General features: G+C 45.8%; 1 protein-coding gene across 2 annotated transcripts in view; it reads left to right on the top strand.

Annotated features, from left to right (window-relative positions):
* LOC136692739 (axin-2-like) overlaps positions 1 to 15,058 on the top strand; it is a 38,875-nt gene that overhangs the window by 12,477 nt on the left and 11,340 nt on the right. For both annotated transcript variants that reach the window (XM_066666371.1, XM_066666370.1), the window contains exons 2-4: positions 1,963 to 2,813; positions 5,648 to 5,788; positions 11,558 to 11,660. In XM_066666371.1, the coding sequence (XP_066522468.1) occupies positions 2,005 to 2,813; positions 5,648 to 5,788; positions 11,558 to 11,660 (1,053 nt within the window). In that variant the 5' untranslated portion in view covers positions 1,963 to 2,004. The remainder of the gene's footprint in view (positions 1 to 1,962; positions 2,814 to 5,647; positions 5,789 to 11,557; positions 11,661 to 15,058) is intronic.

Raw genomic sequence — 15,058 nt, forward strand, 5'->3', positions numbered from 1 at the left:
TGGGAGAGTGGCATGAGGTTGGCGTTAGAGGTGAGCGGTCCGACAGTGTGATAACTAATGCACATTGACACTTTGAATGCATTGTGTGGCTCAGGGGGAATAATGCTGACTTTAACACGGCAGACAGGGTTCAGTTCCCCGCCCGGGTAGGATTCCTCTTAACATTACAGCTGTTGACCTCTGCTATAAATTAATAAACAAAAATTAAAAATGTATTTTAGTGTATCATGGTTAGGAAAAGTCTGACAGTATCGTGATTATGATATTGTGACAGTATCGGACATCTCTAATTTGCCTCTGTGTTATCGTAGCAAATGTGATTTTCCCCGTAAATCACTACAGGACGTATTGATACAGTGACTGCGTGTTTCTGAATAGTACCGCTGCACTTTAAGGGGTTAACAACAGGTCAGTGTCTTTACACAATCAGGACATTCACACTTTATATCGCTGTTCTGGATAGCTGCTCCAGGTCTGGGTTGACTGAGAGATGCAGCGCTGTCAGGTTTGTGAGACGCTCCTGAAGCGCAGGGTAACACTCTAAAATAAAAATAACTTTTGAAGATGGTGTTTATGTTGAAAGCTTGGAAGTGTGGCAAAGGGCTGCAAAATCAACTGTTAAATCAACGCTGTTAGTGTACGTTTAACATTAGAAGTGTTACATTCTCACCTTCACACTGATGTCGCGGAGCTGGACCAATCAGATTCAGCCGGACGCTGCTGAGTTTAAGGTCTTTTTGCTTCTAAAAATATTATCATAGAAAATATGAGTGTGTGGAACATGTGTGACTGGGTGAGTGTGTGAAAATGAACACAGGTGTGAGTGACAGGGTGAGTGTGTAATACAGTCCACAGGTCTGAATGACTGGGTGAGTGTGTCAAATTGTACACAGGTGTGAGTGACAGGGTGAGTGTGTGTGTGACTGGATGAGTGTGTGAGTGACTGGTTGAGTGTGTGAAACTGTACACAGGTGTGAGTGACTGGGTGAGTGTGTGAAACTGTACACAGGTGTGAGTGACTGGGTGAGTGTGTGTGTGACTGGATGAATGTGTGAGTGACTGGGTGAGTGTGTGAAACTGTAAACAGGTGTGAGTGACAGGGTGAGTGTGTGTGTAACTGGATGAGTGTGTGAAAATGTATACAGTTGTGAGTGACTGGGTGAGTGTGTGAAACTGTACACAGGTGTGAGTGACAGGGTGAGTGTGTGTGTGACTGGATGAGTGACTGGGTGAGTGTGTTAAAAATGTAAACAGTTGTGAGTGAGTGTGTGAGTGACAGGAAGAGTGTGTGAGTGACTGGGTGAGTGTGTGAAACTGTACAAAGGTGTGAGTGACAGGGTGAGTGTGTGTGTGACTGGATGAGTGCATGAGTGACTGGGTGAGTGTGTGAAACTGTACAAAGGTGTGAGTGACAGGGTGAGTGTGTGTGTGACTGGATGAGTGCATGAGTGACTGGGTGAGTGTTTGAAAATGTACACAGTTGTGAGTGACTGGGTGAGTGTGTGAAATTGCGCACAGGTGTGAATGACTGGGTGAGTGTTTGAAAATGTACACAGTTGTGAGTGTGTGACTGGACGAGTGTGTGAGTGACTGGGTGAGTGTGTGAAATTGCGCACAGGAGTGAGTGACTGGGTGAGTGTGTGTGTGTTGAACCAGTGCTCTGTGCGGTGTGTGTTCCTGCCTTGTGCCCACTGATTCTGGGTGAGCTCTAAGCCCTCCCTGACACTGATCATGATGAAGTGGTTAAAGATGAATGAACGAATGAATGTAGGGTATATATGTCAATATCAGACAGATTGTTGTTGGTTGTATATGTTTCTGAGTGAATACTATGTGACTGAAGCGGTTGAGAAGTCTGATAAAGTTTGAGACTCAGTGGAACTCACCGGGGGCCGTCAAAGCTAGTCTCGGGCGATTGTTTCTGTCTCTCCTGATTATAGCCCCTGTGTCCTGTGTTCCCAGAGAGGCTGGTGCCGGCGGTAGAAGGACCCGACCAGGGCAAGGATGAGCCGCATGCTGGCCGAACCGGTGGGCAACAGCTTCCACGAGGACGCCCCACGTCCTCCGGTGCCCGGAGAGGAAGGGGAGAGTCTGCGGCGAATGCCCACCGAATTTCAGGTCCCGATCCCTGTCCAGGTCCCAGGCCCGGGCTACGGCACGAGCCGGAGAAACGAGGACGGCCTGGGGGAGCCTGAGGGCAGCGCGTCGCCGGACTCTCCTGTGTCTCGCTGGAGCAAGTCCCTGCACCTTCTGCTGGGAGACCAGGACGGAGCGCACCTCTTCCGGACGTTCCTGGAGCGCGAGAAGGGAGAGGACGCACTGGACTTCTGGTTCGCTTGCAACGGCTTCCGGCAGATGGACCCCAAGGATGGCAAGACGCAGCGAGTGGCCAGGGCCATCTACAAGAGGTATGTGGAGGCTAGCGGGGTGGTGGCCGAGCACATGAGGCCGGCCACCAGGACCTACATCCGGGACGGCATCAAGAAGCAGCGCATTGACTCGTCCATGTTCGACCAGGCGCAGACCGAGATCCAGGCTGCCATGGAGGACAAGGCCTACCAGATGTTCCTCACCTCAGATGTCTACCTGGACTACGTCCGCTCGGGCTGCGAGAACGCCGCTTACGTCCACCAGAGCGGCCTGGCCGGGCTCAAGGTCATGTGCAGCTACCTGCCGCCGCTCATCGAAGACAAGGAGTGGACCTGCGGAGACCTCAAGGCCAAGGCGCTGGCCACAGTCGTGGGCCTTTCAGCCAAGAGCCTGAGGGCCACCGTGACCCTGAGGACCACCGGGGGTCTGGAGCGAGGATGCAGGTAGAGTTCTTAAGCATCATTTTAACGCTCTCTCTCTCATGTCTCCCTTAATGTCTCTCTCTCTCTCTCTTAACTTTCACTGTCCTTTTCTCTCTGTTATTCTTCTCTTTCTCTCATCTCCCTTTCTTTCTGCAGTTTTTTTCTCTCATTCCCAACTTCCCTCTTCTCTCCATATCCCTCATTTTCTCCCTCTCCTCTCTTTCTCATCTTGTCTTCCATCTACATTTCATCTCTTTCTCACTCCCTCTCACTCTGGACTGTCTCTGTCTCTTTCACCTTGTCTCTTCTCTTATTTTCCTGTCTCTTTCTCTCCTCTCCAATGTTCTCTCTTCTGTCTCTCTCTTGCTTTCTCTGTCCCTACGGCAATACTCCACATAATGCCTTGTGCCTGCCATCAAATTCTCACAGCAGCTTTCCAACATCTGGGAGATGAAGAGATTCTAAGCTCAGAACATGAGACAAAACAAGAAATAATGGTTTGGAAACTTCTCGTCAAGACCTCTCTCTCTCTCTCTGTGTCTCTCTCTCTCTCTGTGTCTTTCTCTCACTTGCTCTCTCTCTGTCTCTGTGTGTCTCCCTCTGTCTCTGTGTGTCTCTCTCTCTCTCTCTCTCTCTCTCTCTCTCTCTCTCTCTCTCTCTCTTTCTGTGTGTCTCTCTCTCAAACCGCAGAAGGGAGATATTTCAGTTTTTGGTGTGAGATGAAAGGTAAGGCGTCTTTGTGTTCTGTCGCTCAGACGGACGGATCCAGAGCACCGTCTCACAGCTGCGTCGGCCCGAGTCCTAGGAGCGCGTGTACATGAGGAAGGGGAAGCGTTTGGGCTTCTTTCGGCCTGATGCTCAATCAGAGGCTGGCCTTAATGGCACTGAGAGAACTGCTGGTCCATCCACACAACAAAGCAGTGCACATCTGGAAACAGTTACACTCCAGTGCTCTCTACGTCTCTCCCCATTCAGTCTCTCTCCTGTTCTGTCTCAGGACAAATCACATGGAGGAAACGGGACTCGTCCTCTCTCTCTCTCTCTCTCTCTCTCTCTCTCTCAAGGGTTTCACTTTTTTTGGGAGGGGGCTTTTAAAAGTGGGCAGATGAATACTGCTCTAAAGCTTAAGCAAGAACCATGACCAAAGGGTTTCAAACCGTGTGTGTGTGTGTGTGTGTGTGTGTGTGCATGAGAGAGAGAGAGAGAGCATCTCCGTGGAGACCGAGTGTCCTGCTGCTGCTGTTATGAAGGCGATGGGGGTTTAGTCGACATGAGGGCATCTCCTGGTGTCCTCGCTCTCTCTGGGTATGTGAGCGAGGGAGGGGAGGATGCAAGAAGAGAGGAAAAAAGATAGAACAGGGACAGAGAGAGAGATGCAACAAGAGGATGGATAGTGAAAGAAAGACAACAAAATACAGGCAGTAGAGCGAGAAATGTAGAGAAAGGGGAGATGAGAGGAACTGAGGGGGAACAGAGAGAGAGAGAACAAGGAGAGAGAGAGAGAGAGAGAGAGAGAGAGTGTAAAGGTTTTTGGGGGTTAGTGGTACCTCCCCTTTCCCCACGGCCTGAGCCAGCTCTGTGTGTGTGTGTGTGAGACAGAGTTTTTATCTGACACATGTGGAACTAATTTCAAGCCCACTCTCAGACCCCCCCCCACTGAATTCTCTCCCTCCCTTCCTCCCTTCTCTCTCTCTCTCTCTCTCTCTCTCTGACAGAGACTAAGCCAGGTTGAGAGAGAAAGAAAAAGGACAGGAAAGGGGGAGGAGATGATGAAAGGAGAGAGAGAGAGAGACAGAGAAAGAGAGAGAGAGAGTAGAGTAGGAGGTCAAGGCCTAAGGCTTTAGTCATGCTGTGTCCCTCTTTTTTCCTCAGTCCCTCTTTCATTCTTCTCTCTCTCCCCCTGCTTATCTCTTTCGCTCCTCAGTCTTTTTTCTCTCTTATATTTCGCTCCTTCTACTCTCTCTCTCTCTCTCTCTCTCTCTCTCTCTCTCTCTCTCTCTCCGTCAGGAATGCAGCACAGCAGGAGAAAGGGGAAAAAAGCACAGAGAGAAGGATAGAGAGAATAAGGGAGGGGTGGAGGAGTTGGAAAGAGGGAGGTGTAAGAAAAGGGAAAGAACGAGTCTCTAGTGAAAGAGAAAAGTGCGGGAAAAGCGGAGGAGTGTGTGTGGACGCGGGAGAAGGGGAAGGGGGTTTGTTGGTTGTTGACACTGAAGCTGCTTGAACTTTTCCTCCTTCTTTCTCCTCTGTGACTGTGTGACACACACACACACACACACACACCATAGCCCACCACCCTGAGGCGCTCAGCAGCTTCATAACTCCCAAAAATGATATGAAAGAGCAGGACGAGGTGTCTCAGCTTGGCTCTGTCTCTTTAAAAAAGGCAATATCACTGAATTTGTGATGTCACAAAGCACATTAACTAAGTCATCTCTTTTTTAACCACTTCATCCTGTTCAGGGACAGAGGGCACAGGGCAGAAACACACCATGGACAGAGCTCCAGTCCTCACAGGGCATCACACACTCACCCAGTCACTCACACCTGTGGACAGATGTGTATTATCTGTTTAAACAGATGTTTTTGTTATTATTATTATTAATAAATAAACAATAAGTCCAGCATTTAAAGGGTTAACCCAAATCGGAATCAGCCAATCACATTAAAGTAGCTGAGCTGCTAACCAGCATCAACAAATTCAGCTTCTGATTCATCATTAAGACATTTAACCCTTTACGTTCCACAGATGTCCGCTTCCCTTCCTTTAGGGACAAGTGGACGTCCTGTTATGGAAGTTACAGAAGCGAGGGATGGTCGTCGATACGTAATAACGTATCCCGTCGTTGTGTTCTCAGGTCTCAGAGACGGGGTGATCCAGCCAGTCCTTACTTCATGAACTCGGGCCATGTTTTCGCGCCGGTCTGCAGCGCCAACGACAGCGAAGTGTCCAGCGATGCCACCACGGACGACTCCCTGTCTATGACCGACAGCAGCGTGTGAGTGTCTGAGTTCGTTGTGTTGCGTTAAAGAGTCCGTTCGTGACTCTCTCTCTAACCAGAGCGGCGTAGTGGTGAAACCTAAAAGCCTGCATTGTTGTGAGTGGTTTTACTTGTGCGTTGGTGTCTGCATCGTTCACCATCACCACACTAGGGCTGAATCTCAAATATCTTCCTCTTCACTTTGTAGTACACAATGTAGGGTACAGTGTAGTAGCGTTAGTTTTATAATCTGTGAAGTGCACTTTTTAGGGAGCAGGGCTCTATTTGGAACAGAGTGTGTTTAAATGCGGTGCCAGGAAACCAACAAATACAAAGCTGGTACATGTTCTTGTTTCTCGTAGTGAGGTTTGGTAGCGAGATTTTTTTCTCTTGTTCCACTTTTTATTCACCCACTGATGTAAATTCGCTGCTCTCTGCCTTTTCTAATGAAGAGAAGTCCATATTTCTGGACTTCCTCGATTGAACCATTGTCCGTTTCTGACAGCGGACCAATCACAGTCATTGCTGTTATTACAGTGTAGGTTTGACACAGAAACATAAAATCTCTGTTAATGTTCAATAGCCTGGAGGTTGCAAAAGTGGGCTTAAGACCGAAAGGTCACAGGTTTAATTCCTATTCCTAGAAATAAAAGGAACAGCACTGTCTTATCCCTCAACATCCACAGCTGAAGTGCCGTTGCGCTTGTGCTCACCGCCCCTAGAGCACTTGGGGATGTTTGCATCGACAGAATCAAGAGCTCCGTCTTCCCCGTTGCATTACTTTTCTTACTTTTTGTATTTGTTCCTGCAGTTTTATTGTTTATCTGCGAATCTGCGCCATAAAATTAGCTGCTTCGCTCTCAGCTCCGTCTCAGCTAGAGTCCTCTCTTCTGTTTTTTAGAGTGGGGGCTATGTTTGGATGGATTTGGCATGGCATGAAAGCTAGGCTTACCCGCTCAGCGCTGCCACGGTTTCTTCCCAGCCGCCCCAGCATGATGAGATCAAGTGTCAGAGCCAGTTTAGTTTGTGGTGGGGAAGTGGGGGGGGGGGGGGTTATAAAGAGAAGGGAAGAGTGGAAGAGTGTTTCTCATTCCTGGACTCATGGACAGCTCACCTGGGGTTTCCAATACTAGGATTATCATAGCGCTCCCTCATCGTGGACCCTCCAAAACCCCCTTCTGTGTGCCCCCCCCCCACTTCTTTACACACACATACACACCATTCCTGCCCCCCTACCTCCACCAACCCCACCCCCTTCTGTTTTTCAAAGTAGCCTTGCGTGGTAGCAGGGAGCCACAGAGAAGAAGGGAGTGAAGAATAATGTGTGGAGGATGAAAGGCTCAGCTGAATGGAGCTCTCGGTCCATTGTTCACTCTCAGAGCTTTGGCGAAGGAGGGGGGGGGGCCGGGGGGAGCAAGAGGGAGTCTCACTGCTTTGAAAATTAGTTGCACAACTGAGTCTTTGGGGGTTGGGGTGTGCAAAGCACAAGTCTCAAAACACTACTCCTCTTGTTTTCTCTTTGACAAAAAAAAAACCCCAAAAACATAAACTTTGCAAAAGTAACCGAACATCCGTGCCGCTAATCTGTCCATTCATCGCTTAAAGACCGCGCTCCAGAACCCGTTAAACCACAGCTAATGGGATCTGAAAAGCCGCTAGCCGCTAATTAGCATGATGTCATTTGCATAATGCTAATTACAGGGGCTAATTGGGCCCTGGCCCATTATTAGCTGCATTAGCGTGAGAAATTTGATTTCGATCAGACTGACACTCCGCTAAAGGACTGGTTCTCCGCCCAGACATGCTAATCTGGATAACGGTGAATAAATAATGAGGGGGGGGGCATTTGCATGTCATAACTGACCCCTACTATCCTCACCCCATTGTTTTATTTTGACAGGGGAGTGATTTGGATCAAAACGTCCATTTTAAAGGAGTATTACTTTAAACAAGTGGGCTAGTTAGATTAGATTCACCTTTTTTATGTCATTGTGTAGAGTTCAGATTCAAAGCCAATAAAATGCAGTTAGCATCTAACTAGGTGTGTGAAAAATAGGATTATTTACATATAAAATGCAGGACAATAACCATGGCAGAAAATGCTGTTGTTAAAATATGTACAATGGTTAATGGTTTAGAATAGCATTCATGATTTAGACTAGCATGTTTATAGTGGGTATACATTCCTTGTAATGTACAGTAACTTTGTGTGGATAAGAACAGTTTAGTATTAGATTGTGAATGTGAATAGTGCACTAATAATAAGACAATGTAATGGTAAGAATGTGGTTAATGCTGAACTATTAATTAAGAAATCACAGTGTAGCTAATAAGTATGCTAATAACAATAACATTGAATTAAAACTGCCAGGTAGCATGACTTCATTAGCATATCATAACTGACTCCAACTAGCTTTACACTTCATGGAGTAGTTTGTTTTTATTCTTATTTTTAAAAATCATATTACAGGAGTAGTTCTTTGACTAAAATATGCTAATAACTGAACTGAATAATAACAACGCTGAATAACTGAACAACTGCTAACTAGGTAGCCTGCCCTCATTAGCATATCATAGCTGACCCCCACTAGACTCCCTACACTCATTGTTTTACCTCAGTGCAGTGGATGACTTTGATTAAAATATCCACTTTAAATGAGACTTTCTTCATTCAGACATGCTAATGTGGCTAACACTGAGTAAAAACGACTGGTGAGCAGGTAGCATGCCCTCATTAGCATATCAAAACTGACCCCCACTAGCCTCCACTCATTGTTTTACCCTAATGGAGTAGTAGTGTGATTTTGATCCGAACTTCCACATGAAAGGAGAAGCTGTTTTAGAAGATATGCTAATGTGGCTAAGAATGAATGACTGCTGCGGGTGGCCAGGTAGCATGACCTCATTTGCATATCACACATAACCCCCACTGGCTTTCATTATCTGTAAACAGTCTTAATAAGGTTAGAATTTCTTGGTTTGACTAAAGAAACCCTACTTTAAGGAACACAAGTGTTCAGCTTGTGTAAATTAACATAGAAGTGTATAAAATAAAATGAGCTGCTCTGCAGCAGATACACATGAGCTTAATCTCACCCTGCTCAAAGCTAAGTGTAGGCCAGAGGGGTATAAATTGACTAGGACTGAGCTGGGAAGCAATAGAGCTGGCTCCTCTGGAATGTTGGAGCTTCATCCAGTGTATTTGGGATGAGTTGGTATGTGTGATCCAGCGCTAATCCTCCAACACCACCACTTTACTTCAGTCATGTTCTTATGGCTGCCTTCAAATGCTCACAGCAATGTTCAAACATCTAGTGTAAAGTCTTCCCTAAAGAACAGTGAGGGTAGAATCCTATTTTCATGCAAGTAACTGAATGTCTGACTGAGAAACGGCTCGTCCACACATGGTTGGATGCTAGTAAATCTTTTGTCCCTGGCCCTTTCTCCACCAGTGGAATAAGTCTTGCTTGTGTCCCATGGAGAGGACAGTAGGGTTTATTATGGCTGTTAAAAGATGCAGCACAAATCTAAATCCCTGTTTCAGATAAAGGGGGAAAAGGGGGAGTTTGGGGAGGGGTGTAATCCCCCCCCCCCTTTTTTTTCTTATATCTTATTTATGGATTTACTTGGACTCTGGGGAATGCAGCAGTGCCAACTTCAAACATTACCTTATCTTACAAACCAACCTTTTGATGTTGCTGAGATCTGAGGAGCCGCGAGAGGCTGTTGCCAAATGAAGATGGCAGGGAGCGCATATGCGCATGAGTGTGAGGTTTCAAAGAGCGTGAGAGAGGGAGGGAGGGATGGAGCAGTGTGTGATAGGCCAGACTCAGACTTCACTCAGAGTTCAGATGTAAATAGCATCCCAAAACCTAAACACCAAGCCTCGACTCAGTAGACTCAGTCTGAATCCTAGATTAAACTGACTTAACAAAAAGCCTAGACCCAATAGACTCAACCCAATGCCTAGGCTAAATAGACTCAACCCAATGCCTAGGCTAAATAACTAAAGCCTAGACTAAACAGAGTCAACCCAAACCTAGACAATATTGGTGTGGTTTCCCAGACAGTGATTAAGCCTAGTCTTGGAGTAAACAGCATTTTGAAATGTGATCTTCCATTGAAAGGAGGATATAATCCAGGACTAGGCTTAATTCCTTTTTTTTGGGATACCACCCCATAGTGGTAACCCAAAACCTACATTAAAAGGTGTTTTTAAATGTGAAATTTCTTTGGCATTAAGTCTCAATCACAACCACAAAGACACAGAAAAATCTGATTGTGGGTTTAATGGTGAAATATTTTTGGCAGTTTTGTCCAAGACCAGGTTTAATCCACATCAGAAAAATCAAGTGGCCTCATGTCAGCTAAAAACGGGCCAATGTGTTCAACTATGTTTTTAATATAAGACAGTTATCTCTGAAACTAGAGGGATGTTAATCCACTGCCTCCATCTTGCGCTCCAGTACGAGCCGGTCATTAAGCCACTTCAGACCCAGCGGCGTGTTTTCGGGATTAGGCGTTAGAAAGTGGGGCCCGCTGGTTTGGGCGTTTGTTGCGTGTGGTGTTGGTGGATTGCTAAAGTCTTTGATTCCTCCCTGATGTTCTCAGCAGGAGACAGGGCCAGTTTTGACGTCACTTTGGGCCCCTTGGGGCCCATCAGAAGACATTAAGTGGAGGTTGGTTTTGGCGCTAATGCTCATAATTCAGGAGAAAGCTGGGATGTCCGGGTTTGGTGGTGTAGACTGAAGGGTTGCTAGAATCCTCCATCAGAGAGAAGGTTGCACTCTGTGCCCATTAAAGCTAGTTTCCCGTCTCGGAAATGTTTAGGAATAATAAAAGGTTGCTTATCTGCCGTGTGTTTCCAAACCAAACCAGCCCTCCTTTTGTTCTCCTGAGGGTCTTAGTTTAGAGAGGGAAACTCGAGGCTCTGTTTAGTCTAAATTCAAAGGAGTTTTGTGTTTCTTTGGTGTTATTATGAGTGACTGTATTCAAGTCTTTCTTTTGTGTGCTTTTGTTTTCCAGCAGCTGAACTCACTTCTGGTTTAAGAATTTACTCTAGGCATCAAGAACTTGACTCTGCCTCTAGAACCTAACTTAAGTTCTGCCTTTAGAAGCTGATGCTATATCCGCCACTAGAACCTGAATCTAGAAGTGTACCTCCCCTAAACCTGACTCTTGTTCAGCTTCTAGAACCCAACTCCAATTTTGCAACAACAACCTGCTACTAGAATGTCTACTCTAAATGTCTTACCTCACTAAGTATACTGCCAATAGAACCTAACTCGAGTTTAGCTTCAGGAATTTGACTCTGGTTGTGCTGCAAGAACCTGAGTCTAGATCTGCCTGTAGAACTTAACTCCTGTTCTGTATTTAGAACCTGACTGTCGAGGTAAAGGAAGGTAGAAGCATAGAGGTAGAAACTGTCTCTTAATTCAGATTCTGCCCATTTCTGATTTTAGAATTATTATTAACTTCTAAAACCTGAGTCCATTTCTGGTTCTAGAGACTTCAAGTAGTTCTGACTCTAGAATCTGACTCTTGTCTAGTTATTGATCAGGCATATTTAGACTTCAGAGTTGGATCTACACGCTTGAAAATGTGGTTGTTAATAAGGTATTTTTAAATGGACGCAGCTTGAATTCCCAGAACAACCAATGAATGTTGTCTTTATAAGTGAGATGTGGGAAGAAGCCTTTAAGGAACGTTCCTGTGATGTTTGGGGGCTGATGTTGAGTGACCACAGTGAGGTCTGTTTTTAAAATGTGCTCTCGTTGATTCCGACAGGGACGGGATTCCTCCATACAAACTGGGCACCAAGAAGCAGCTCCAGAGGGAGATTCACCGGAGCATCAAGATCAACGGACAAGTTTCTCTCCCCCACTTTCCCGTAAGTCTCATTCCTCTATCCCCCCCACACTCCTCCACTCCTCTGCCATTTTTTTCCCAGATCAATGGCTCCCACCGCCAGCTGGGTCCCTCTCCCCATGTGGGAATGGTGTTTTATTTTTCCCAGCTCATGTTTTGACAGAATATTATATTCTTCCTCTTCCCTCATTTTCATATAAAAGACTATAAATGAAAGACAGTATTAGCATATGAATTTTTTCCTCCACTCTTTCAACCCCCTCCCCTCCTCTACCTCCTCCTGCCTCAAGTATCTCCACAGACATCAGGAAATAAACTCACTGATGCTCTTGCTCCCCGGAGTGTGTATCCAGATTTAGAGGGTTTGTTGTGATTAGATCTGATTCAGAACCTTGTTTGGACTGAAAATGTGGACTTTCTCCAGTTCTGAGTGTAGAGCTGACACCAGTTCTGGGTGTAGAGCTGACACCAGTTCTGGGTGTAGAGCTGACACCAGTTCTGGGTGTAGAGCTGACACCAGTTCTGGGTGTAGAGCTGACACCAGTTCTGAGTGTAGAGCTGACACCAGTTCTGAGTGTAGAGCTGACACCAGTTCTGAGTGTAGAGCTGACACCAGTTCTGAGTGTAGAGCTGACACCAGTTCTGAGTGTAGAGCTGACACCAGTTCTGAGTGTAGAGCTGACACCAGTTCTAACTGTAGAGTTGAAACCAGTTCTCACTGTAGAGCTGACACTAGTTCTGTCTGTAGAGCTGACACTAGTTATGACTGTAGAACTGACTCCAAATGTGATTAAGAACTTAACTATTATTGTAGGATCTGCCTCTGATTCTGATTTTAGAATCTAGTTGTACAACTTGTTTCCAGTTCATTTTCAAGACTCTGAAACCAATTTATACAATCTGTTTCTGGATCTGATTATATATTCTCACTGTACACCCAGACTCAAGTTCTGATTTTAAAATTAAATCCGGTTTAGATTATATCATTTGGCTTTGATTTTGCTGGTAGAATCTAAAAACATATCAGATCTTTCAAACTGAATGTGAATCCATTTCTGATTCTGGAACAAAGACATGTTTAAAGACAGAATGTATATATTCTGTCTCTATTCAGAGTTTTCATCCAAGTCAAGAACCCTTTGGGACTCTTTAGTCTTCACAGATTTTTAGGTGCAGACTGTGGATGGCTCTGTTGAAGATGGTTTCAGAGGTTTATGATGCAGTGAAGGCTGGATATTGAATGTTGCAGAGGTCAAGTGGTCAGGATCAGAATTGAGTGCAGTAGCTGATGATCAGCAAATCAGTCTGTGGACCCACACCACACTGCTCTACAGTACACACACACACACACACACACACACTCACACACATGCCGCCTCCTACTCCCCCCCACCCCCTTCCTCCCCAAAACCGGCCTTTGATCAGTGGCTGAATGCAGGCAGCTTGTGTGTGGCTTCTTTGGTGACAACCTCCAACCGAGAAACCCCCCTCCTGTCTCTCTGTGTGTTTTTGTCGCAGTAAAACCTCCACCCCCACCACACTTTCTGGCCCTCCCCATGTTCCACCCCCCTGCACCTCTCTCTCTCTCTCTCTCTCTCTCTCTCTCTCTATCCATCTATCTATCTATCTATCTATCTATCTATATATATATCTATCTCTTTTTCTCTGATCTCCCCATGGTGTAGGACTCAGCAGGCTCCGGGAGTGTGTTTGGGAGATGGAGGAGGAGGTGTTTTTTTTTCTTTCTTTTTTTTTCTTGTTTTCTTTAAAGCTCCAGTTCATGATCCATGTTTTCGGAGCATTTTTGTTGAGGTCAAAGGTTGCAGCAGCAAAGTCACTTTGAGAGAGGGAGAGAGAGAGAGAGAGAGAGTGTGTGTGTGTGTGTTTCTCCCCCATTTTTCCTCCCTCTCTTTTTCTTGTTTCTAATCTCTCCCCCCTGATATTTTGGCTTGTTTTCCCATGATGCACCAGGCCCCAGGCGGCAGGGGCCCCATGCAGCCGGCGGAGGCTCCTGCCGGAAGCTTTCTTTTTCTCTTTATTCTTCTCCATTTCATCCTTTTTCTCATCTGCTCATTCTCGCCACGGAGTGGGAGAAGCCACACAAAAGAGAAGTTTGAGAAGAAACAAACAAGAGAAAAGTTTTCAGAGGATCCACTGCACTGTACCGAGGGGCTTTAGTCTCAGCCAGGAAGTCATTTTCTCTTTCTCTGCCATTTCCTCCTTTTTATTTCCATCGGTTCATCCCTGTCATGGTGAAAAGAATCAAAGGGAAGTGGAAAAAGATGAAAAAATTACAGAGAGAAAAACAAAACAGTACAAAAAGTCACTTGGTTTAAAAGAAAATGCAGTGTACTGAGTCTCTCCACGGAGCAGATGACTCCTCTTCTCTTTTTCTGCCTTTTTATCCGTTCTTCTCATTCCTTCATCCAAGCTACAAAGAAGAGAATCAAAGAGAAAAGCAAGAGAAGGAAACGAGACGGGAACAGGCAGGAAAATGCGACAGAAAACAGTTCAGAATTGAACAGAGGTTTCGTACACAGTACACACTCCTCTGTCTTTTCATCCTTTCTTCTCATCTGTCCATCCTCACCGCAAAGAGAAGGGATCAAAGGAAAGTATAAAGAATGGAAATAAACAGGAAACAGTCGGAAAACAGTTTAAACACTGCGCTGAGGTGTTTTATACACAGAGAGGAAACAGATGACTCTCTCTCTCTCTGTCTCTCTCTTTATTTCTCTCTGATCTCCATGGTCCTCAGCTCTCCATCCCTCCCTCTCCCTCCATCCTTTTCCTCCCTCCTTTTTTCTCCTCTTCTTTTAATTTTGTCCCCCCCCCCCTGCTCCTTTTTTCTGTCTATCTGGCTTTTATTCTGAGATTTAAAAGCCTGCCCCCCTCCTGCAACACCCCCCACCCCCCCGCTCCTTGCGTGTGTTTGATGTTTGACAAGAGCTCTTTGAAGCTGCCTGACTTCAGAGCCTCCACGCTGATGGCATGGGTGTGTGTGTGTGTGTGTGTGTGTGTGTGTGTGTGTGTGTGTGTGTGTGTGTGTGTGTTGGTCCGGCTCTTGCCCAAGGCTGCCAGTGTACTGCTGGCAGTTGTCATTAAAGGAGGAAGAGGAGAAGAGAGAGATGAAGGGTTCTCCGGGGTCAGTTCTAGAGCTCAGGTTCTAGATAAAAGTGTTGATGAACTCAGTAATGCGCTGTAGTATCAGTTCCATTACAGAGTTCTCCAGGGATTTTTATTGGTCGATTACTTTGGGACACAATATCGATTTGTAAAAACACTCTTTAGTTATAAGTCAGATTCATACTGGATTTACATGTACATATTGTTATTAATCAGGCTGTAAATCAACACACTGCATATTCATACTGGATTAAAGTCACTCTACAGTTGGTAGTCAGACTGTAAGCACTGATT

This window comes from Hoplias malabaricus, chromosome 3, assembly GCF_029633855.1.
Source record: "Hoplias malabaricus isolate fHopMal1 chromosome 3, fHopMal1.hap1, whole genome shotgun sequence".
Lineage (NCBI taxonomy): Eukaryota > Metazoa > Chordata > Actinopteri > Characiformes > Erythrinidae > Hoplias > Hoplias malabaricus.